We start from the raw sequence: 18,073 nt of genomic DNA on the forward strand, positions 1-18,073 counted from the left end.
CCCTCAATTCGAAATCATTAAACTTTGAAACTTCAACTTCCACATCAGATGCCGAAACCAACAATCACGTCGAATTGACCTCAATTTTGCCATACAGTCACATTTGAACATTATGACCTGCTGCACTCTGGAATCGGAATCGACCCATTATCAAAAAGTCGCACTTCCGATTCAAACTTTCCAAAAATTCCAACTTTCGCCATTTAAGCCAAATTTCCACTACGACCTCCAAATCACAATTCGGACGTGCCTCCTAAGTCCAAAATCACCCAACGAAGCTAACCGAAACCATCCGAAAATCCAATTCGAGTCAAATTTTAAAAAAAGTCAAAACTTGATCAAACTTTCAATTTAAAGCTTATAATGAGAATCATTCTTCCAAATCAATTTCGAAAACCTGAAAAAATAAAAACCGACGATCCACATAAAGTCATAATACATCATAAGAGCTACTCAGCCCTCAAACAACCGACGAAGTGGCCATGCTTCAAAACGGACCAGTCGGATCGTTACCCTTGGACCCTAGGCAGCTACCTATAACCTTATTTCTCCATTTTCAAATTAAAGTTCGTTGACTTCAACTTAGTCAGTGCACACGTCGAGTTGATAACGAGGTATTACCAGTAATATAATTGGGTAATTACAATCCAAAATATATTGTCATCGATAACAGTCCTAAATTGAACGTCCAAATTACACGTTTTCAATGTTTAGAATGACATTAATACTATAAGATTACTATGAGTTAAATACTAACGAGTGTTACCGTGAACGGTACCAGAATGCCGTTTCCGCATAGCGACCTAAAGATATCATTAGAAAGACTCGGAATAATGTTTAGAATGGACTTAAATACTATAAGACTTACTATGAGTCCCTGTACGAAGTTTCAGATTTCTAATTGTATTTGGTTGATATTTCATTCCGTTCGTCTCTTGTATGAGTTTTTTTGCATTATGTACATCTTTTTTGTCTGCCTTACGTATGGCGGTACAATCTTTCTGTACAGAAGTCCCTTTTGTAGGGACGCTGCATTTGTTATATTCTATATTGCAGGTTCTAGATCTACATGTGCCAAGACTTTCTCACTGGATAGGCAGCGGAAAGGGTTGTAAGCTCCATTTCTATCGGGGGTTGAGTCAGGTCTAGTGTTCTCTTTTGAGTGTAAGAGATTATGGTTAGGTCGGGCCCTGTCGTGGCGCTTGTATCAGGTTGTCAGTTGTAGTATTTCATAAGAGGCTTTATCTAGACAGTATTGGTTGTTTACTTGGATTGGCAGTTCTACATTCTGCTTCATTTCTCAGGTAAGTGTGGGCATGGTGGTATACAGAAGTCTTCACATTTGGATTTGCCTTTCCAAGTTTATGCATGTAATCCTGTTACATGTATATAGTAGTTGCATTATTAGAGCATAGCCCCGCCCCATCCAGATTGGGGTGTTTTTGAACAATTACAATTAACAGATGTTTCCAAATCATAGCATGCATAGTGAACCTGTATATTACGGGGACGAAAATTCAAAATAGCCAGATTTAATAAAGTGGTCGTTCAAAATTAGCGCAGTTGCAAAAAATAATCGAAATTTAGCCACTTTTCATGCTTAAAATAATCTGAGCGAAAAACACTGTTCAAAACCCGGAAAAATTACGTCAGTATATATGCTGGAGTTCCACATAGTATACTTGAACTCCAGCCATATTATACTGGAGTTCCGGATAAGTATGCTGGAACTCCAGCATAAGTACAACTAGAACTCCAGCATAATATGATATGGAGTTCCAGATAAGTACACTAGGACTCCAACATAATATACTGGAGTTCCAACAAGTATATCGGTCCAGTATAATATGCTGGAAGCTCTATACACAAGTCTTGAATCTCCAGTATATTATACTGGAACTTTCCGTGTGTTTGAAGTCTCCCAGCATATTATGCTGGAAGTTCATACACGGTGCATCGAACTCTAGTATATTTATGCTTGGACCGGTCTCTTTGTTGCAGGCAAAATAGTGGCTATTTTCATTGGACTTGGTAAACCGCTGGCTATTTTTTGAACTTTGACCAGTCCGAAAACTGGCTTAGACCGTGCATTTTGTCGATATTTACAAGTTACAATTTCAGCCTATTACTCAATAATTTTGTTTGCTTTAGGCTTAATCTGCACATCTTAAACTTTATCGTTTAAAGTAAAGAATTAATCTTTTGATATATCAGTATCTCTATCATATTTTGACTGGATATGAGAATGGAATAGTATGTTACTTATACCATCCTTAAGAACTGAGCTGGACCTCAGGGCTGAGAAATTTGAAAGGAGAAAATATTATCAAAGAAGATTAAATTTATGTTTTAAAAGTCATGGCGTAAGGCGAGGCGTTTTTACATAACCCCGAGGCACAGATGTAATGCCCCGTGGGTATTTATTTTTAATATTTTATAAAATAATATAATTACAGTAAATATTTATAATAGGTAAAAATTGGATAAAATTGAAAGAAACATATATATATATTATATATATATATAGACACACGACACACAAACACACATACACTCCAATCCCTACATAAACTAGTCAAAACAATCAATTATGCGCTACTTGCAAGCACAAGAACTTGAGTCGAAAAAAGAACAAAGTTATTCTTACATGAGGAACAAAAAGAATTACTAACCTGCAATTTGCAACTTTGAACTTGCTACTATGAAGGAGGATTTTAAATTCTCTTGGTATTTGTAAAAAAAAATATTCGTTGTTTGGGAGTATTAGCATACTAAGCGGACAAGATATAAGGAATTGGGAAAGACCATATTTTAGGCTTCCAATCAATAAAAAAGGTCTTGACTTTTAAAATTTAATACATGTTCCAATTCTTTTAAAACTCTGAATAATTAACAAGGTTCTTTATTTTTGAGAATTTGGGTATTAAATGAAGGACTTAATTCAACAAATTTATTTTAATTTGAAAAAGTCCTTTTGGGGCCTTACGCAGTGGCGGATCTTAGATTTTTAAGGTTGTGGGTGCTCACTTCCTTTAACATAAGGTGTTATCCAATCGCATAGTATAAGTGCACAATTATTCGAATGCAAGAGTAAAAATTTAATGTGAAAACTACTAAAATATTATCATTACCAACAATACTTTTAGTCACAAGTCATAATGAACTACTAATAGTATTATCATTACCAAAAGGACTTCTAGTCACAATTCACATTGTGATCGAACGACTTTTCATTATTTGAAAACGATGAATAATGGCATCGTTGTCCACAGTTGAGAATATCTTACGCTTCTACATAGCAAAACTAAATAACTATTTAAAAAATTCATCACCTATGGTATTACGAAGCTCTATTTTTTATGTAGTTCATGGATGAGAAAGCACGTTCCACAGAAGCGGTAGCAACAGGAAGAATGAGAGTCAACTTGATTAAGTAAATTACACCAGTGGCCAAGTTTGATGCAGGTCTGACTTAACCAACATTTAGAAAGGTCACTAGTTCCCTTCATGTTGAAGAACCTCTTGTCATGACCACGAGCATAAACTATAAAACTATCAAGCTGGAAACTAAGATCCCGGAGCTTGTTTTGCTATTCAAACTCATTTCGGATAATATTCACCAACTTCATTATCCTGTTCTTATCAAAATTACCAAATGAATTAAGTGGATTTAAAACTAGCCATACGAGAAGTAAGTCGGTACTCACGGCATCAAAACGACTTCTAACCTCTTGAAGATGCCAATCAATAACACCATTAAATATCTCAACGTGCAAGTGATGAGAGTATGTAACATCAAGAAGATCTACGCTTTGACTTCCCAGGAAAATAGAGAGATCCATCTTCGGGATCATTATCTCATGTTTATCACAGAATGAAGAGACATCATCCATTAATGATTGAAATTCACTATTCCTCATCCTTTGTAATCTTTGCTTTGTATGAGTGAGGAGTGCCCATAGCATTGACAATATCTTGATCCATCCTTTGTAATGAGGAGCTCAAAATCATTTGTCATCATTAGAACTTTCCACGTCAAGTGCAAACATAAAAACAAATTCAAATTCCTTAATCTTAGTCATAAGACTTTCAGCAACAAGTCTATCAGCATAATTTGACCCTCACGAGCAACAAATTCAAGAACATGAATAATTGATGAAAATAGGACAATGAGGTTATCTAACGTTCTATAATGAGAACCCCAACGAGTATCACCTGGTCGTTGAAGCCCACGTTCTTGATTTAGTCCTCGTTCAGTATGCACTTCACCTGATGTGAGCAACTCCTCTAATTTTCAGCTTTGATGTTCTGTCAAAGCAAATCTCTACGCTTAAAAATGATCCAACAATATTTAACACATTAGTAATTATACAAAAAAAGTCATCTACATCTGAATGCTTCTTTGCAAGAGCCACAAGTGTTAACTGCAATTGGTGAGCAAAACAATGAATGCAATACGCCAGATGGAGTTTCATTCAGAATCAAAAATTTTAAAGACCACGTAGCTCTCCTTGCATGTTACTAGCTCCATCATAACCTTGCCCACGTATTTGAGATGGACTTAATATGAGTGATACGAAAGAAACGAGTTAATTTCCTCTTCAATGATTGAGCATGTTTATCATTGACATGAACAGTACCAATTAATCTCTCAATTACTTCGCCTTATTTGTTAACATATCTCAAAAACAAGTGTGCTCCTTGTGTGATATATCCTTCGATTCATCAACTAGTATCTCGAAAAAATCCCCATCCAAGTCTTCAATGATAGCTTGATTTGTTTCTTTGGCACAAGCATCAACAATATCTTTCTGAATCATTGGGGAACACATCATTTCATTTTTGGAGCATTTTCTAAATATAATACTTCCAATATCCGGAGCAATATCTCCATACCATTGCAAGAGTTCAAAGAAGATACCTCTAATTTTGTAGAAGATTGACCTCATCGTTGCCCACGAAATGGCAATCCTAGTCTCAAAAGAAACCTAGCCACATCGATTGAAGCACTCAAGCGACGTCGAGACTCACTTTTTTCTTTCTCGGATTGCTTTTCAAAAGAAGTGCGAATTGATTGTTGATTGATTCATTAAATCAATCATCCTATTGAAAACACTTTGTTGTGGATGCTATCTACCTCTCCAACATGAGCTTTAAATCTTTCTATAGCCTTGTTCCAACTTTAAAGCCATTTTTTTTGTAAATGCATCCCCTATATTTCCATGAATTTCATGTTCATTTTAAATAAATACAACACAAACAATATGCAGCATCTTTTGATATACTCTTACTCCAACCATTTTTGAATGTTGACCCTTAATTTCATCTGGAAATTTACTACACATAATTTAATTAATTTCTATTGGGAAATACTATTGCCCTCAAATCTACTGTCTAGAGAACCTCTAATGGAAATATAACTGTACAAGACGGGACTGAGCCACGTCATACAGAAGATTGATATATGTATATATATATATATCGTACCAAAATCAAAAGCAGCTCTGGACCAAGTGGAGCACGCCAACTTTCACTGATCAAGGATCCTAAGAAGGGAGACCGTCAGCTTGCCTACCTGCACCCGCAGGCATAAAACGCATGCCCCATGAAATAGGGCGTCAGTACGAAAAATGTACTTTAGTAACATGCAAGGAGAGCTACGTGGTCTTAAAACTTTGATTCTGAATGAAACTCCATCGGCGTATTGCATTCATTGTTTTGCTCACCAATTGCAGTTAACACTTGTGGCTCTTGCAAAGAAGCATTCAGATGTAGATGACTTTTTCTGTATAGTTACTAATGTGTTAAATATTGTTGGATCATCTTTTAAGCGCAGAGATTTGCTTTGACAACATCAAGCTGAAAAATTAGAGGAGTTGCTCATATCAGGTGAAGTGCATACTGGACGAGGACTAAATCAAGAACGTGGGCTTCAACGACCAGGTGATACTCGTTGGGGTTCTCATTATAGAACGTTAGATAACCTCATTGTCCTATTTTCATCAATTATTCATGTTCTTGAATTTGTTGCTCGTGAGGGTCCAAATTATGCTGATAGACTTGTTGCTGAAAGTCTTATGACTAAGATTAAGGAATTTGAATTTGTTTTTATGTTGCACTTGATGTGGAAAGTTCTAATGATGACAAATGATTTGAGCTCCTCATTACAAAGGATGGATCAAGATATTGTCAATGCTATGAGACTCCTCACTCATACAAAGCAAAGATTACAAAGGATGAGGAATAGTGAATTTCAATCATTAATGGATAATGTCTCTTCATTCTGTGATAAACATGAGATAATGATCCCGAAGATGGATGCTCTCTATTTTCCTGGGAAGTCAAAGCGTAGATCTCTTGATGTTACATACTCTCATCACTTGCACGTTGAGATATTTAATGGTGTTATTGATTTGCATCTTCAAGAGCTTAGAAGTCGTTTTGATGCCGTGAGTACCGACTTACTTCTCGGTATGGCTAGTTTAAATCCACTTAATTCATTTGGTAATTTTGATAAGAACAGGATAATGAAGTTGGCTGAATATTATCCGAATGAGTTTGATAGCAACAAGCTCCGGGATCTTAGTTTCCAGCTTGATAGTTTTATAGTTTATGCTCGTTGTCATGACAAGAGGTTCTTCAACATGAAGGGAATTAGTGACCTTTCTAAAGTGTTGGTTAAGTCAGACCTGCATCAAACTTGGCCACTGGTGTATTTACTTATCAAGTTGACTCTCATTCTTCCTGTTGCTACCGCTTCTGTGGAACGTGCTTTCTCATCCATGAACTACATAAAAAATGAGCTTCGTAATACCATAGGTGATGAATTTTTAAATAGTTATTTAGTTTGCTATGTAGAGCGTAAAATATTCTCAACTGTGAACAACGATGCCATTATTCATCGTTTTCAACATATGAAAAGTCGTCGATCACAGTTGTGAATTGTGACTAGAAGTCCTTTTGGTAATGATAATACTATTAGTAGTTCATGACTAAAAGTATTTGTTGGTAATGATAATATTATTAGTAGTTTTCACATTAAATCTTTTACTCTTGCATTCGAATAATTGTGCACTTATACTATGCGATTGATAACACCTTTATGTTAAAGGAAGTGAGCACCCACAACCTTAAAATCCTAGATCCGCCACTGCGTAAGCCCCAAAGACTTTTTCAAATTAAAATAAAATTTGTTGAATAAGTCCTTCATATAATACCCAAATTCTCAAAAATAAGCTTGTAATTATTCAGAAGATTTAAAAAGGAATTGACATGTATTAAATTTAAAAGTCAAGACCTTTTTTATTGATTGAAGCCCTAAATATGGTCTTTCCCAATTCTTTATCTTGTCCGCTAGTATGCTAATATCTCCCAAAAGCAACGAATATTTTTTTTTGTACAAATACAAAGAGAATTTCATCCTCCTTCATAGTAGCAAGTTCAAAGTTCAAATTGCAGTTTAGTAATCTTTTTTGTTCCTCCATGTAGAAAACTTTGTTCTTTTCGACTCAAGTTACTTGTGCTTGCAAGTAGCGCATAATTGATTGTTTTGACTAGTTTATGTAGGGATGGAGTGTATGTGTGTGTGTGTGTGTGTGTGTGTATATATATATATATATATGGTTTTCTTCAATTTTTATCCAATTTTACCTATTTATAAATATTTACTGTAATTATATTATTTTATAAAATATTAAAAATTAAATACCCACGGGGCTTACATCCTGTGCCTCGGGGTATGTAAAACGCCTCGCCTTACGCCCATGACTTTTAAAACATTAATTTTATCTTCTTGAATATATATTTTTCTCTTTCAAATTTCTCAGCCCTGAGGTCCAGCTCAAGTTCTTAAGGATGGGTATAGTAACATACTATTCCATTCTCATATCAGTCAAATATGATAGAGATACTGGATATATCAAAAGATAATCTTTAACTTTAACGATAAAGTTTAAAGATGTGCAGATTTAAGCCTAAAGCAAACAAAATTAGTTGAGTAATAGGCTGAATTGTAACTTGTAATATCGACAAAATAGCACGGTCTAGCCAGTTTTCGGACTGGTCATTCAAAAATAGCCAGCGTTTACCAAGTCAATGAAAAATAGCCACTATTTTGCTGCAACAAAGACCGGTCCAGCATAATATACTAGAGTTCGATGCACCTGTGTATGAACTTCCAGCATAATATGCTGGAACTTCAACACACGGAAAGTTCCAGTATAATATACTGGAGATTCAAGCACTTGTGTATGAACTTCCAGCATATTATACTGGACCGGTATACTTGTTGGAACTCCAGTATATTATGCTGGAGTCCTAGTGTACTTATGCTGGAACTCCATCATATTATGCTGGAGTTCCAGCATACTTATCCTGGAACTCCAGTATAATATGCTGGAGTTCAAGTATACTTATGCTGGAACTCCAGCATAATATACTGACGTATTTTTCGGGTTTTGAACAGTGTTTTCGCTCAGATTTATCTTTACATGAAAAGTGGCTAAATTTCGATTACTTTTGCAACTGGGCTAATTTTGAACGACCACTTATAAATTTGGCTATTTTTGAATTTCTCCCCGTAATATCAGGTTCACTATGCATGCCTATGATTGGAAAACATCTGTATTGTAATTGTCACACCCCAAGTCTGGATGGGGCGGGGCTATGCTCTATATGCAACTACTATATACATGTAACAGATTACATGCCATAACTTGAAAGGCAAATCCAAAATGTGAAGACTTCTGTATACCACCATGCCCACTTACCTGAGAAATGAAGCAGATGTAGAACTGCATCCAAGTAAACCAACCAATACTGTCTATGAAGCCTCTATGAATACCTACAACTGACAACTGATACAAGCGCCACGACAGGGCCCCGACCTAACCATAATCTCTATACATCAAAGAGAACACTAGACCTGACTCAACCCCGGATAGAAATGGAGCTTACAACCCTTTCGCTGCACTATCCAGTGAGAAAGTCTGGCAACATGTACATCTAGACCTGCAATATAGAATATAACAAATGCAGCGTCCCCTACAAAAGGGACTTCTGTACAGAAAGATTGTACCGCATACGTAAGGCAGACAAAAAAGCATGTACAAATGCAAAAACTCATACAAGAGACGAACGGAATGAAATCAACCAAATACATTAGAAAACTCTGAAACTTCGTACAGGAACTCATAGTAAGTCTTATAGTATTTAAGTCATTCTAAACATTATTCCGAGTCTTTCTAATGATATCTTTAGGTCGCTATGCGGAACGGCATTCTGGGACCGTTCACGGTAACACTCGTAGTATTTAACTCATAGTAAGTCTTATAGTATTTAAGTCATTCTAAACATTGAAACGTGTAATTTGGACGTATCAAATTTTAGCACTGTTATCGATGACAATATATTTTGGATTGTAATACCATATATTACTGTAATACCTCGTATCACTCGACGTGTGCACGACTAAGTTGAAGTCAACGAACTTAATTGAAAATGGAGGAATAAGGTTATAGTAGCTGCCTAAGGGTCCAAGTGGTAACGATCCGACTGGTCGTTTTGAGCATTGGCACTTCGCTCGATTGTTTGAGGGCATGAGTAGCTCTGTATGATGTATTATGACTTATGTGGATCGTCGGTTTTGATTTTTTCAGGTTGTTCGAAATTGATTTGGAAGAATGATTCTCAGTTATAAGCTTTAAATTTGAAAGGTTTGATCAAGTTTGACTTTTTAAAATTTGACCTCGAATTGGATTTCTGATGGTTCCGTTAGCTTCGTTGGGTGATTTTGGACTTAGGAGCACGTCCGGATTGTGATTTGGAGGTCGTAGTGGAATTTGGCTTGAAATGGCGAAAGTTGGAATTTTGGAAAGTTTGATCGGGAGTGGACTTTTTGATATCGGGGTCGGATTCCGATTCCGAAAGTTGCAGCAGGTCCATAATGTCAAATGTGACTTGTATGCAAAATTTGAGGTCAATCGGACGTGATTTGTTAGGTTTCGGCATCGATTGTGGAAGTTGAAGTTTCAAAGTTTAATGATTTCGAATTGAGGGGTGATTCCTCGTTTCAATTTTGTTACGCGTGTTTTGAGGCCTCGAGTAGGTCCGTGTTGTGTTATTGGACTTGTTGGTATGTTTGGACAGGGTCTCGAGGGACTAGGACGTGTTTCGGATTGATTTCTCATCATTTTCTTCGATGTTGCTATTGCTAGTTCTGGTGTTACTGCACCTGCAGTTGGTATGCGCAGGTGCGGTGGTTGCAGAAGCGACGAAGTGGTCGCAGGAGCGAAAATTGTGCTGGGTGAGGAAGACCGCAGAAGCGGAGATTTGGGCGCATATGCGGATGCGTAGCTGCGAAGTGATGGAGCGCAGGAGTGAGGTAATCCGCAGGTGCGGATGGTGGGTCGCACCTGCGATATCGCAGAAGCGGGTATGTTGTCCGCAGGTGCGAGGGTCGAGTTCTCAGTTGATTCCGCAGAAGCAGAGGTTATATCGCAGAAAAGACGCCGCAGAAGCGACTAATGTGTCTGCAGATGCGGAAGTGCTGGGCAGGATGTTAAATACAAGGGTTCGCGATTTTAGCTTCATATTTACATTTCCAAGTGCGGATTTGGGCGATTTTGGAGCAATTTTCATCACAAGGATTGGGTTAAGTGTTCTACACTCGGTCTTCGTTATATTTCATGAATCTATCTTCGATTTTAGTTTTTGGTTGATGAATTTTAAAGAGGAAATTGGGGGTTTCGGCCTAAAGTTTCATAATACGAATTTTTGAGTTTTGAACACCGATTTGGAGTCGGATTTGAGTGCAACTAGTATGGTTGGACACGTAATTGAATGGGTTGCCGGATTTTGTGAGTTTTATCGAGTTTCGAGGCGTGGCCCGGTTGTGATTTTTGGCCGGATTTGGGATTTGATGCAGAATTCGATCTTTATCATTTGAAATTGCTTTCTTGGGCTTTATCTGATGTATTTGAGTTGATTTTGGCTAGTTTTGAGCCGTTCGGAGGTCGCTACGCACGTGATGGCATTCTTTGAGCGTCGCTTGGCTTGCTCGGTGTCGGAATTGGCTTGTTTAAGATAAATAACTTTTCTAAACTTAGTGTTGAGGGTATGAAACCCCGAATTATGTGTTATATGATTGGTGTTGAGGTGACGGGAGTGTGGGCGTGCACCCTGTGAGTTGTGACTCTGTTGTTTCCAGGGCACTGTTTAGTGGACCACTTTGTTGATATTTGTGTTTTTCACCATGTGATAAAGTAATTGAGTTGTACATCATGCTAGATATCACGTTTAGGCTTTATGCTGATATTGTTGGGAACCCTAGCGGTTGTTTCTTACTGTCATCTCATTGATTTCATTGATATTTCGTACTCAGTCACATTGATGCATTCATATCATATCCCAGCCTCAATTGTTACTTATTGATACATCATATCATTATTCCAGGTCAGTTTTCATGACATTGTGAGCTCGTGGGTGAGACTGGAGAGATTGATGACTGAGTGAGGCCGAGAGCCTGATTATGAGTGACAGTTATGGGATCGGACTGCACGCTGCAACATATTTTATTGATTTATGCCATGGTTGTCATGTTATAGCGCTTGGGCTGAAGGAGCCCCTCCAGAGTCTACACACCCCCAGTGAGCGCGGATGATATTATTGAGGGATGGATTTCCCTAGACATGGATTTGTCTGAAGTATTTGATATCTGGAGATGGATTTCTCCACAGAGTTGGATTGCCCTTTTTCCTCGGTACTGGGTGACTTATAGTCAGTGTTGTGTATGTTCCGGGATGGATTTCCTTGGGTCGCATAGGCAATATACAGTACCGAGTGGTTGAGAAATTATATATTATTGAGGGATGGATTTTCCTGGATATGGATTTGTCCGAAGTACTTGATACCTGGAGATGGATTTCTCCACAAGGTTGGATTGCCTTTTTCCTCGGTACTGGGTGACTTCTAGTCAGTGTTGTATATGTTCCAGGATGGATTTCCCTGGGCCGCATGGGCCATATACAGTACCGAGTGGTTGAGCATTCATGTATTATTGAGGGATGGATTTTCCTGGACATGGATTTGTCCGAAGTACTTGATACCTGGAGATGGATTTCTCCATAGGGTTGGATTGCCTTTTTCCTCGGTACTGGGTGACTTCTAGTTAGTGTTGTATATGTTCCGGGATGGATTTCCCTGGGCCGTATTGGCCATATACAGTACCGAGTGGTTGAGTATGATGAGTGGAAAGGGTGATACAGTGAGGTTGAGTACTCTGAGAATGTGAGTACATGATTCATCTCTGAGGTACATGGCATTGGCACGCATATATAGTATACATGCATAGAGACGCATTTCCTCATGCTTTACGGTATCACATCATTCATGACTTTTTCTCACACATTGATATGTGGGCATAGAGTGGTATTTCACACTTGTTAATTGGAAAGGAAATGAAGCATTTTTATTTATTGTGGAAAGGATTTTTCAGGAAAATTATAGTTTTCAAACTATCTCAAAAAATTTTAATAATTTCGATAAAAGATTTGGGTTTTCACTGATATCCTTGAAAAGCGGAACTATATTCGAAAAACTGTGTAAAAGCTTATTTTTATCTCTGAGATTATTTCCTTGTTCATATGCTCTACGTTGTATGAACTGCTTTTGGTTATTGGTGTTCGACCCGACCTGTGTTCCAGCTCATCACTACTTTCAACCTGAGGTTAGGTTTGTTACTTTTTGAGTACATGGGGTCGGTTGTACTCATACTGCACTTCCTGCACATTGCGTGCAGATCCCGGATGCCGATGTTGTTGCGTTTGATGGTTGCTGGATGAAGGTGTACCTGCGTTCCTGCTGTAGCTACCTCTTGTTCACGGTAGCCTTAGATTATAAAATTATGTTTATGTACTTTTCAAACAGAAGATGCATCTTCTTCATATCAGCTTTGTAAACTCTGTTATTAGAAGCTCATGACTTGTACTACCAGTCCTTGGGAAATGTAATAGATCCCGATAATTTATTTTGTTTAATTTGACTTATTAGCATTATTGAAATTGGATAGTTATTAGTTGGCTTACCTAGCGGGTCGGGTTAGGTGTCATCACGACTAGTGAATTTTGGGTCGTAACAAAGTGTATGTAAATATAAATGAGATTCATAAACGAATAAGACATCGGACAAAGTTAGAAAACCTACTAGTTTCACCTATGTGTGTCACCAATGTGTTTCACTTACATGCCTCGTCTACTTGCTTACACGTCCTACTTGCTTATAGGTCCCGCTTGCTAGACCTACTTACTTCCCGCCTTACTTGTTTCACGTCCTACTTATTAAGATTGGACAACACACATGTCTAGAGGAAATTAGTAACCCACTTGTGTGAATAAGTGACAAGTAGGTGATTTACCTACTTAAAAGTTGTGTATCAAATTACAAGGAAGAGAAGGGGGCTATCTTAGGGGCCTTACAAGGCAAATAAAATTTAATTTTATCTCTTCATTTCTCATTCTCTCCCCCCTCTCTCTCTCTCTTATTGAACTCTCTCCAAGACCAGCCCCAATGTTCTCCTCTCTCCCTCTTATTCATGTTGATCTCCAAGCTCTCGTGGCAGCCATGGATGTTTCTCCTCATCTCCATAAGTCAAGTATTTTAAGTGGACTTTTCTCCTTAGAGTTTTCAGGGGGTTTTCTCTCTACAAAAAGCCCATAAAATCATCCCCTCTCCTCCAAGGTTAAGGTAAAAGGATTAAGTTTCTAAGCTCAGATTTTCTTCCCGCTGTCGCGTGGTGTTTGTGCTGATTTGTCTCTCCTATGCTAACTTTATGGCTATTGGGTTTGGATTTTAGTTTCGAGACTTGAAATAGGTCAATTTTGTCATTTAGAACTTGTCTTCAAAATTTAGTGTCATTCCGAGATGGTTTGATAGGAATCAGACGCTTGGCTGTGTTTCTAGCATCCCTTGAGTTCATTAAAATGTTCTATGTGTTTTGGTATCCGATTCGTAGTTTCGGATATTATTTTGGTGATTTGATTGCGCGAGCGAGTTCTTAAGATATTTTTACTTGTGTGGATATTTGGTGTAGAGCCCCGAGGGCTCGGATGAGTTTCGGACGCGTTTCGGATTGATTTGGCTATGTCTTAGAGTTGCTGGTGTTGGGCAGTTGTTGCAGGTCTCGCAAATGCGAGACACTGTTCGCATTTGGGGACCTCGCGTTTGCAAGGTAGGAGTTGCATTTGTGAGGTGGGCTAGGAGGCTATCAGGTTCGCTTTTTCGAACTATTGATCGCATTTGCGATAAGGCACCTGGGCAAGGGAAGTTCGCATTTGCGATAATATGATCGCTTTTGCGGAAGGGGCAGACTTCGCAAATGCAGAGTCCTTATCGCATTTGCAACATCCCATGGTTCAGCAGGTATCGCTTTTGCGATGCAATCTTCGCATTTGCGGGGTTCGTATTTGTGAACCCCAGGTCGCATTTGCAACTTCTGCAGCTGAACAAAAGGGGTGAATTTTAGGACTTGGCTTTATTTATCACATTATAGAACCCTACTCTCTGTGGGAGACGATTTGGAGCGGAGATTTTTATATACAACTATTGGGTAAGTGATTTTGATCCAATTTCAATTATATTACATGATTATTTATGATTATTTATGAGATTTAACCTCTAATCCATGTAATTTGAAGAGAATTTTGGGAAATTATGACTATGTTTTACAAAATGTAAATTTGAGATTTGAGAGTCAACTTGGACTCAGATTTGAAATAAAATACATATATGGACTCGTGGGGTTATGGGTAGTTGAGATCTATCCTTGGACTCGAGTTTTGATCGAGCGGGCTCGAGGTTGACTTTTGTTGACTTTGAGGAATTGAGTAAAATCTTAACTTTAATTATCAAAATTGGTTTCTCTTGTTGTAACGGCCCAAAATCCAACTAGTCATAATGGCACCTAACTCAACCCGTTATATAAGTCAATTAACAACTATCCAATTTAATGAGATTTATTGAGACAAATGAATGATAAAATAACTGAACCTTTATACATTCCCCAAGGACTGGTAGTACAAATCATGAGCTTCTAAGATTTAGAATTTACAATGCTGGTATGAGATAAAAATACATCATCTATTTGAAATATACATGAATGGATTAAAATTCTACAGCTACCAAAATCAAGTGGCAGCTATGACCGGAACGCAAGTACATCTTCAAATCCAGCTCCCGCCATATGCAGCAACATTAGCATCCAACATCTACACGCAAGGTGCAGAAGTGTAGTATGAGTACAACTGAATGCATGTACTCAATATGTAACAAACCTAACCTTAGGTTAAAGTAGTGGCGAGCTTGGACAAGGGTCAAAGTCTAACACCAACAGTCAGGAACAACTCATAACAATATAACTAAAGCGGTACAAGTAATAACTCAAAGATATAATGCTCCGCTCGTTCACAGTTCCGGAAAAATAGGCATGCTTTTCAAGTATAACAGTAAAACCCAAATCTTTTACCGAAATCATCAAAATATGAGTAAGTTTGTAAAATTGTGATTTTTCCCAAAACTTTCAACTGGTAAATGTTTCATTATCAGATGGCATGAGGAAGGTATATCTCTATGCCTACATGTTAATGTGTATGAGAAGTCATGAATGACGTAATACTGTACAGCACGAGGAAAATGCATCCCTATGCCTGCATGTCAGGTGTGTATGTCAAATACAATGCAACACAATGATAAAACCATATGCATACTCTCGGAGTATCAATTCACTCAGTCCTCCTAGTCACTCAGTCCTCCCAATCACTCAATCCTCACAGTCACTCAATCCTCCCAATCACTCGGCACTCGCATTCGCACTCAGTAGGTACCTACGCTCACTGTGGGTGTGCAGACTCCGGAGCGGCAGATCCAGCAAGAGCTATAATAAGACAATCATGGCATGAATCAATAATACGTGTTGCGGCGTGCAGCCTGATCCCATCATGAATCAATAATACCTGCTGTGGCGTGCAGCCTGATCCCACCAATATCCTCACAATCAGGAACTCGGCCTCACTCAATCATCAATCTCTCTAGTCTCTCGGGCTCACAATGTCATGCAAATCAGTCCAAAATAATGATGTGATGTATCAATAAATGGTAACAGAGACTGAGATATGATATGCAAATGAATGCGTACGACTGAGTATGTAATTGCAATGTACGTAAATAACTCAACAACAGAAATGACCTAAGTGGGCCCCAACTGGATAATCATATGTCCTAGATATGGTTTCTAACAAGGAGCACAGCTCAATTACTCTAGCACGTAGAGATTTCATAGATACAAATAAGCTTAGGTGACTACACAGTACCACATAAATACCGAGTCACAATTCACACACTGCATGCCCATACGCCCGTCACCTAGCATGTGCGTCACCTTAACACGAAACACATAGCACGTATATATAGGGGTTCATACTCTCAGCACCAAGTTTAAAAGTGTTACTTACCTCGAACAAGCCAAATCCAATATCGAGCAAGCCAAGTGATGATTCCAAAATGCCATCTCGTGCGTACCGACCTCCAAACGGCTCGAAACTAGCCAAAAGCAACTCAAATACATCAAATAATGCCTAAGGAAATAAACCAGTTGATAAAGGTCGAATCTTTAATCAAAATCCCAAAGTTAACCAAAAAGTCAAATCCGGGCTCGCACCTCGGAACCCGACAAATCTCACGAAACCCAACAATCCATTCAATTACGAGTCCAACCATACTAGTGTCACTCAAATTCAACTCTGAATCGGTGCTCATACTTTAAAATTCACTTTAAGAAATTTTAGACAAAAAAACCCCTAATTTCACTTGAAAATTTATAATCCAATTACCAAAAACGAAGATAGTTTCACGAAATATAATCAAAACCGAGTATAGAACACTTACCCCAATCCTTGTGATGAAATTTTCCTCTAAAATTGCTCAAATCCGAGCTCCCCAACTCAAAATGTGAATAAAATAGCCAAGCCCTCGATATATACCTTCTGCACAGGCATCGTAGCATATGCGACTCACTTAGCCGCTTCTGCAGCATCACTTTTGCGACCAAAAACTCGCTTCTCCAAAAAAACCACTGAAACTCGCCCATGCACCTATGGAAATTGCCGCGCTTCTGCGCACATACAGGTGCGACAACAGCTCCCGCTTCTGTGCCACACTTTGCTTCTGTATTCAAACTCACCGCATCTACGATTCCGCAGATGCGCCCAAAATACCGATTCTGCACAAATAGTCCCACACAACGTACTTCGCCTCTGCGACCAAATTGCAGCATTTGTGGGCTCGCATATGCGACCAGCTCTCTGCAGATGCGGACACACCAGAACCAGAACCAGAACCTCCAGCCAAACCAACTTGATCCAAAATGATCAGAACCTCGTTCAGAACTCATCCGAGCCCTTCGGGACCCCGTCCAAATATCCTAACAAGTCCCATAACATAACACGGACCTACTCAAGGACTCAAATCAAGCATAACAATATCAAAACGACTAATCATACCTCAAATCAAACTTAATGAATTTTTGAACTTTCATTTTCCAAAACTCGCGCCGAAACATATCAAATCAACTCGGAATGAACTAAAAATTTTACACAAGTACCAAATGACATAAAGAAGTTATTCCAATTCCCAGACCCGGTTTTATTAAAGTCAATTTCCGGTCAAACTTATGACTTTTCAAACCTTCAAATTTCCAACTTTCGTCAATTAGCATCGAAACCTTCTAGAAATATCCAAATGCAAATCCGGGCATACATCACGAGTCCAAAATCACCATCGGGACCTAACGGAACCATCAAAACTCCAAACCGAGTTCATATTCTAAAAGTCAAACTTGGTCAACTCTTCCAACTTAAAGCTTCAATCGTGAAATTCATTCTTCCAAGTCACTTTCGAATCACCTAAAAACCAAAACCGACGATTCACACAAGTTATAATATATTATACGATGTTGCTCAAGACTTTAAACTGCTGAACGAAAAGCAAATACTCGAAACGACTAACTGGGTCGTTACACTTGCAT

General features: G+C 38.3%; 1 protein-coding gene across 1 annotated transcript; it reads left to right on the forward strand.

Moving 5' to 3' along the window:
• On the forward strand, positions 5,631 to 14,511 carry LOC109236055. Its single transcript, XM_019402285.1, has 7 exons — positions 5,631 to 5,787; positions 5,890 to 6,819; positions 10,251 to 10,381; positions 10,448 to 10,543; positions 12,797 to 12,880; positions 14,087 to 14,264; positions 14,357 to 14,511. Exons 1-7 carry the CDS (start codon positions 5,631 to 5,633, stop codon positions 14,509 to 14,511), a joined length of 1,731 nt encoding a protein of 576 aa, XP_019257830.1.

This window comes from Nicotiana attenuata, chromosome 12 (assembly GCF_001879085.1).
Source record: "Nicotiana attenuata strain UT chromosome 12, NIATTr2, whole genome shotgun sequence".
NCBI classification, from domain to species: domain Eukaryota; kingdom Viridiplantae; phylum Streptophyta; class Magnoliopsida; order Solanales; family Solanaceae; genus Nicotiana; species Nicotiana attenuata.

What these genes read in the sequence shown, in the direction of transcription:
- LOC109236055 (XM_019402285.1), top strand. Translation starts at nt 5,631, where the DNA reads ATGTACTTTAGTAACATGCAAGGAGAGCTACGTGGTCTTAAAACTTTG. An exon ending in AGATGTAGATGACTTTTTCT is followed by an intron (nt 5,788 to 5,889) that starts GTATAGTTACTA and finishes TGCTCATATCAG; the next exon opens with GTGAAGTGCATACTGGACGA. An exon ending in TGATGGAGCGCAGGAGTGAG is followed by an intron (nt 10,382 to 10,447) that starts GTAATCCGCAGG and finishes TGTTGTCCGCAG; the next exon opens with GTGCGAGGGTCGAGTTCTCA.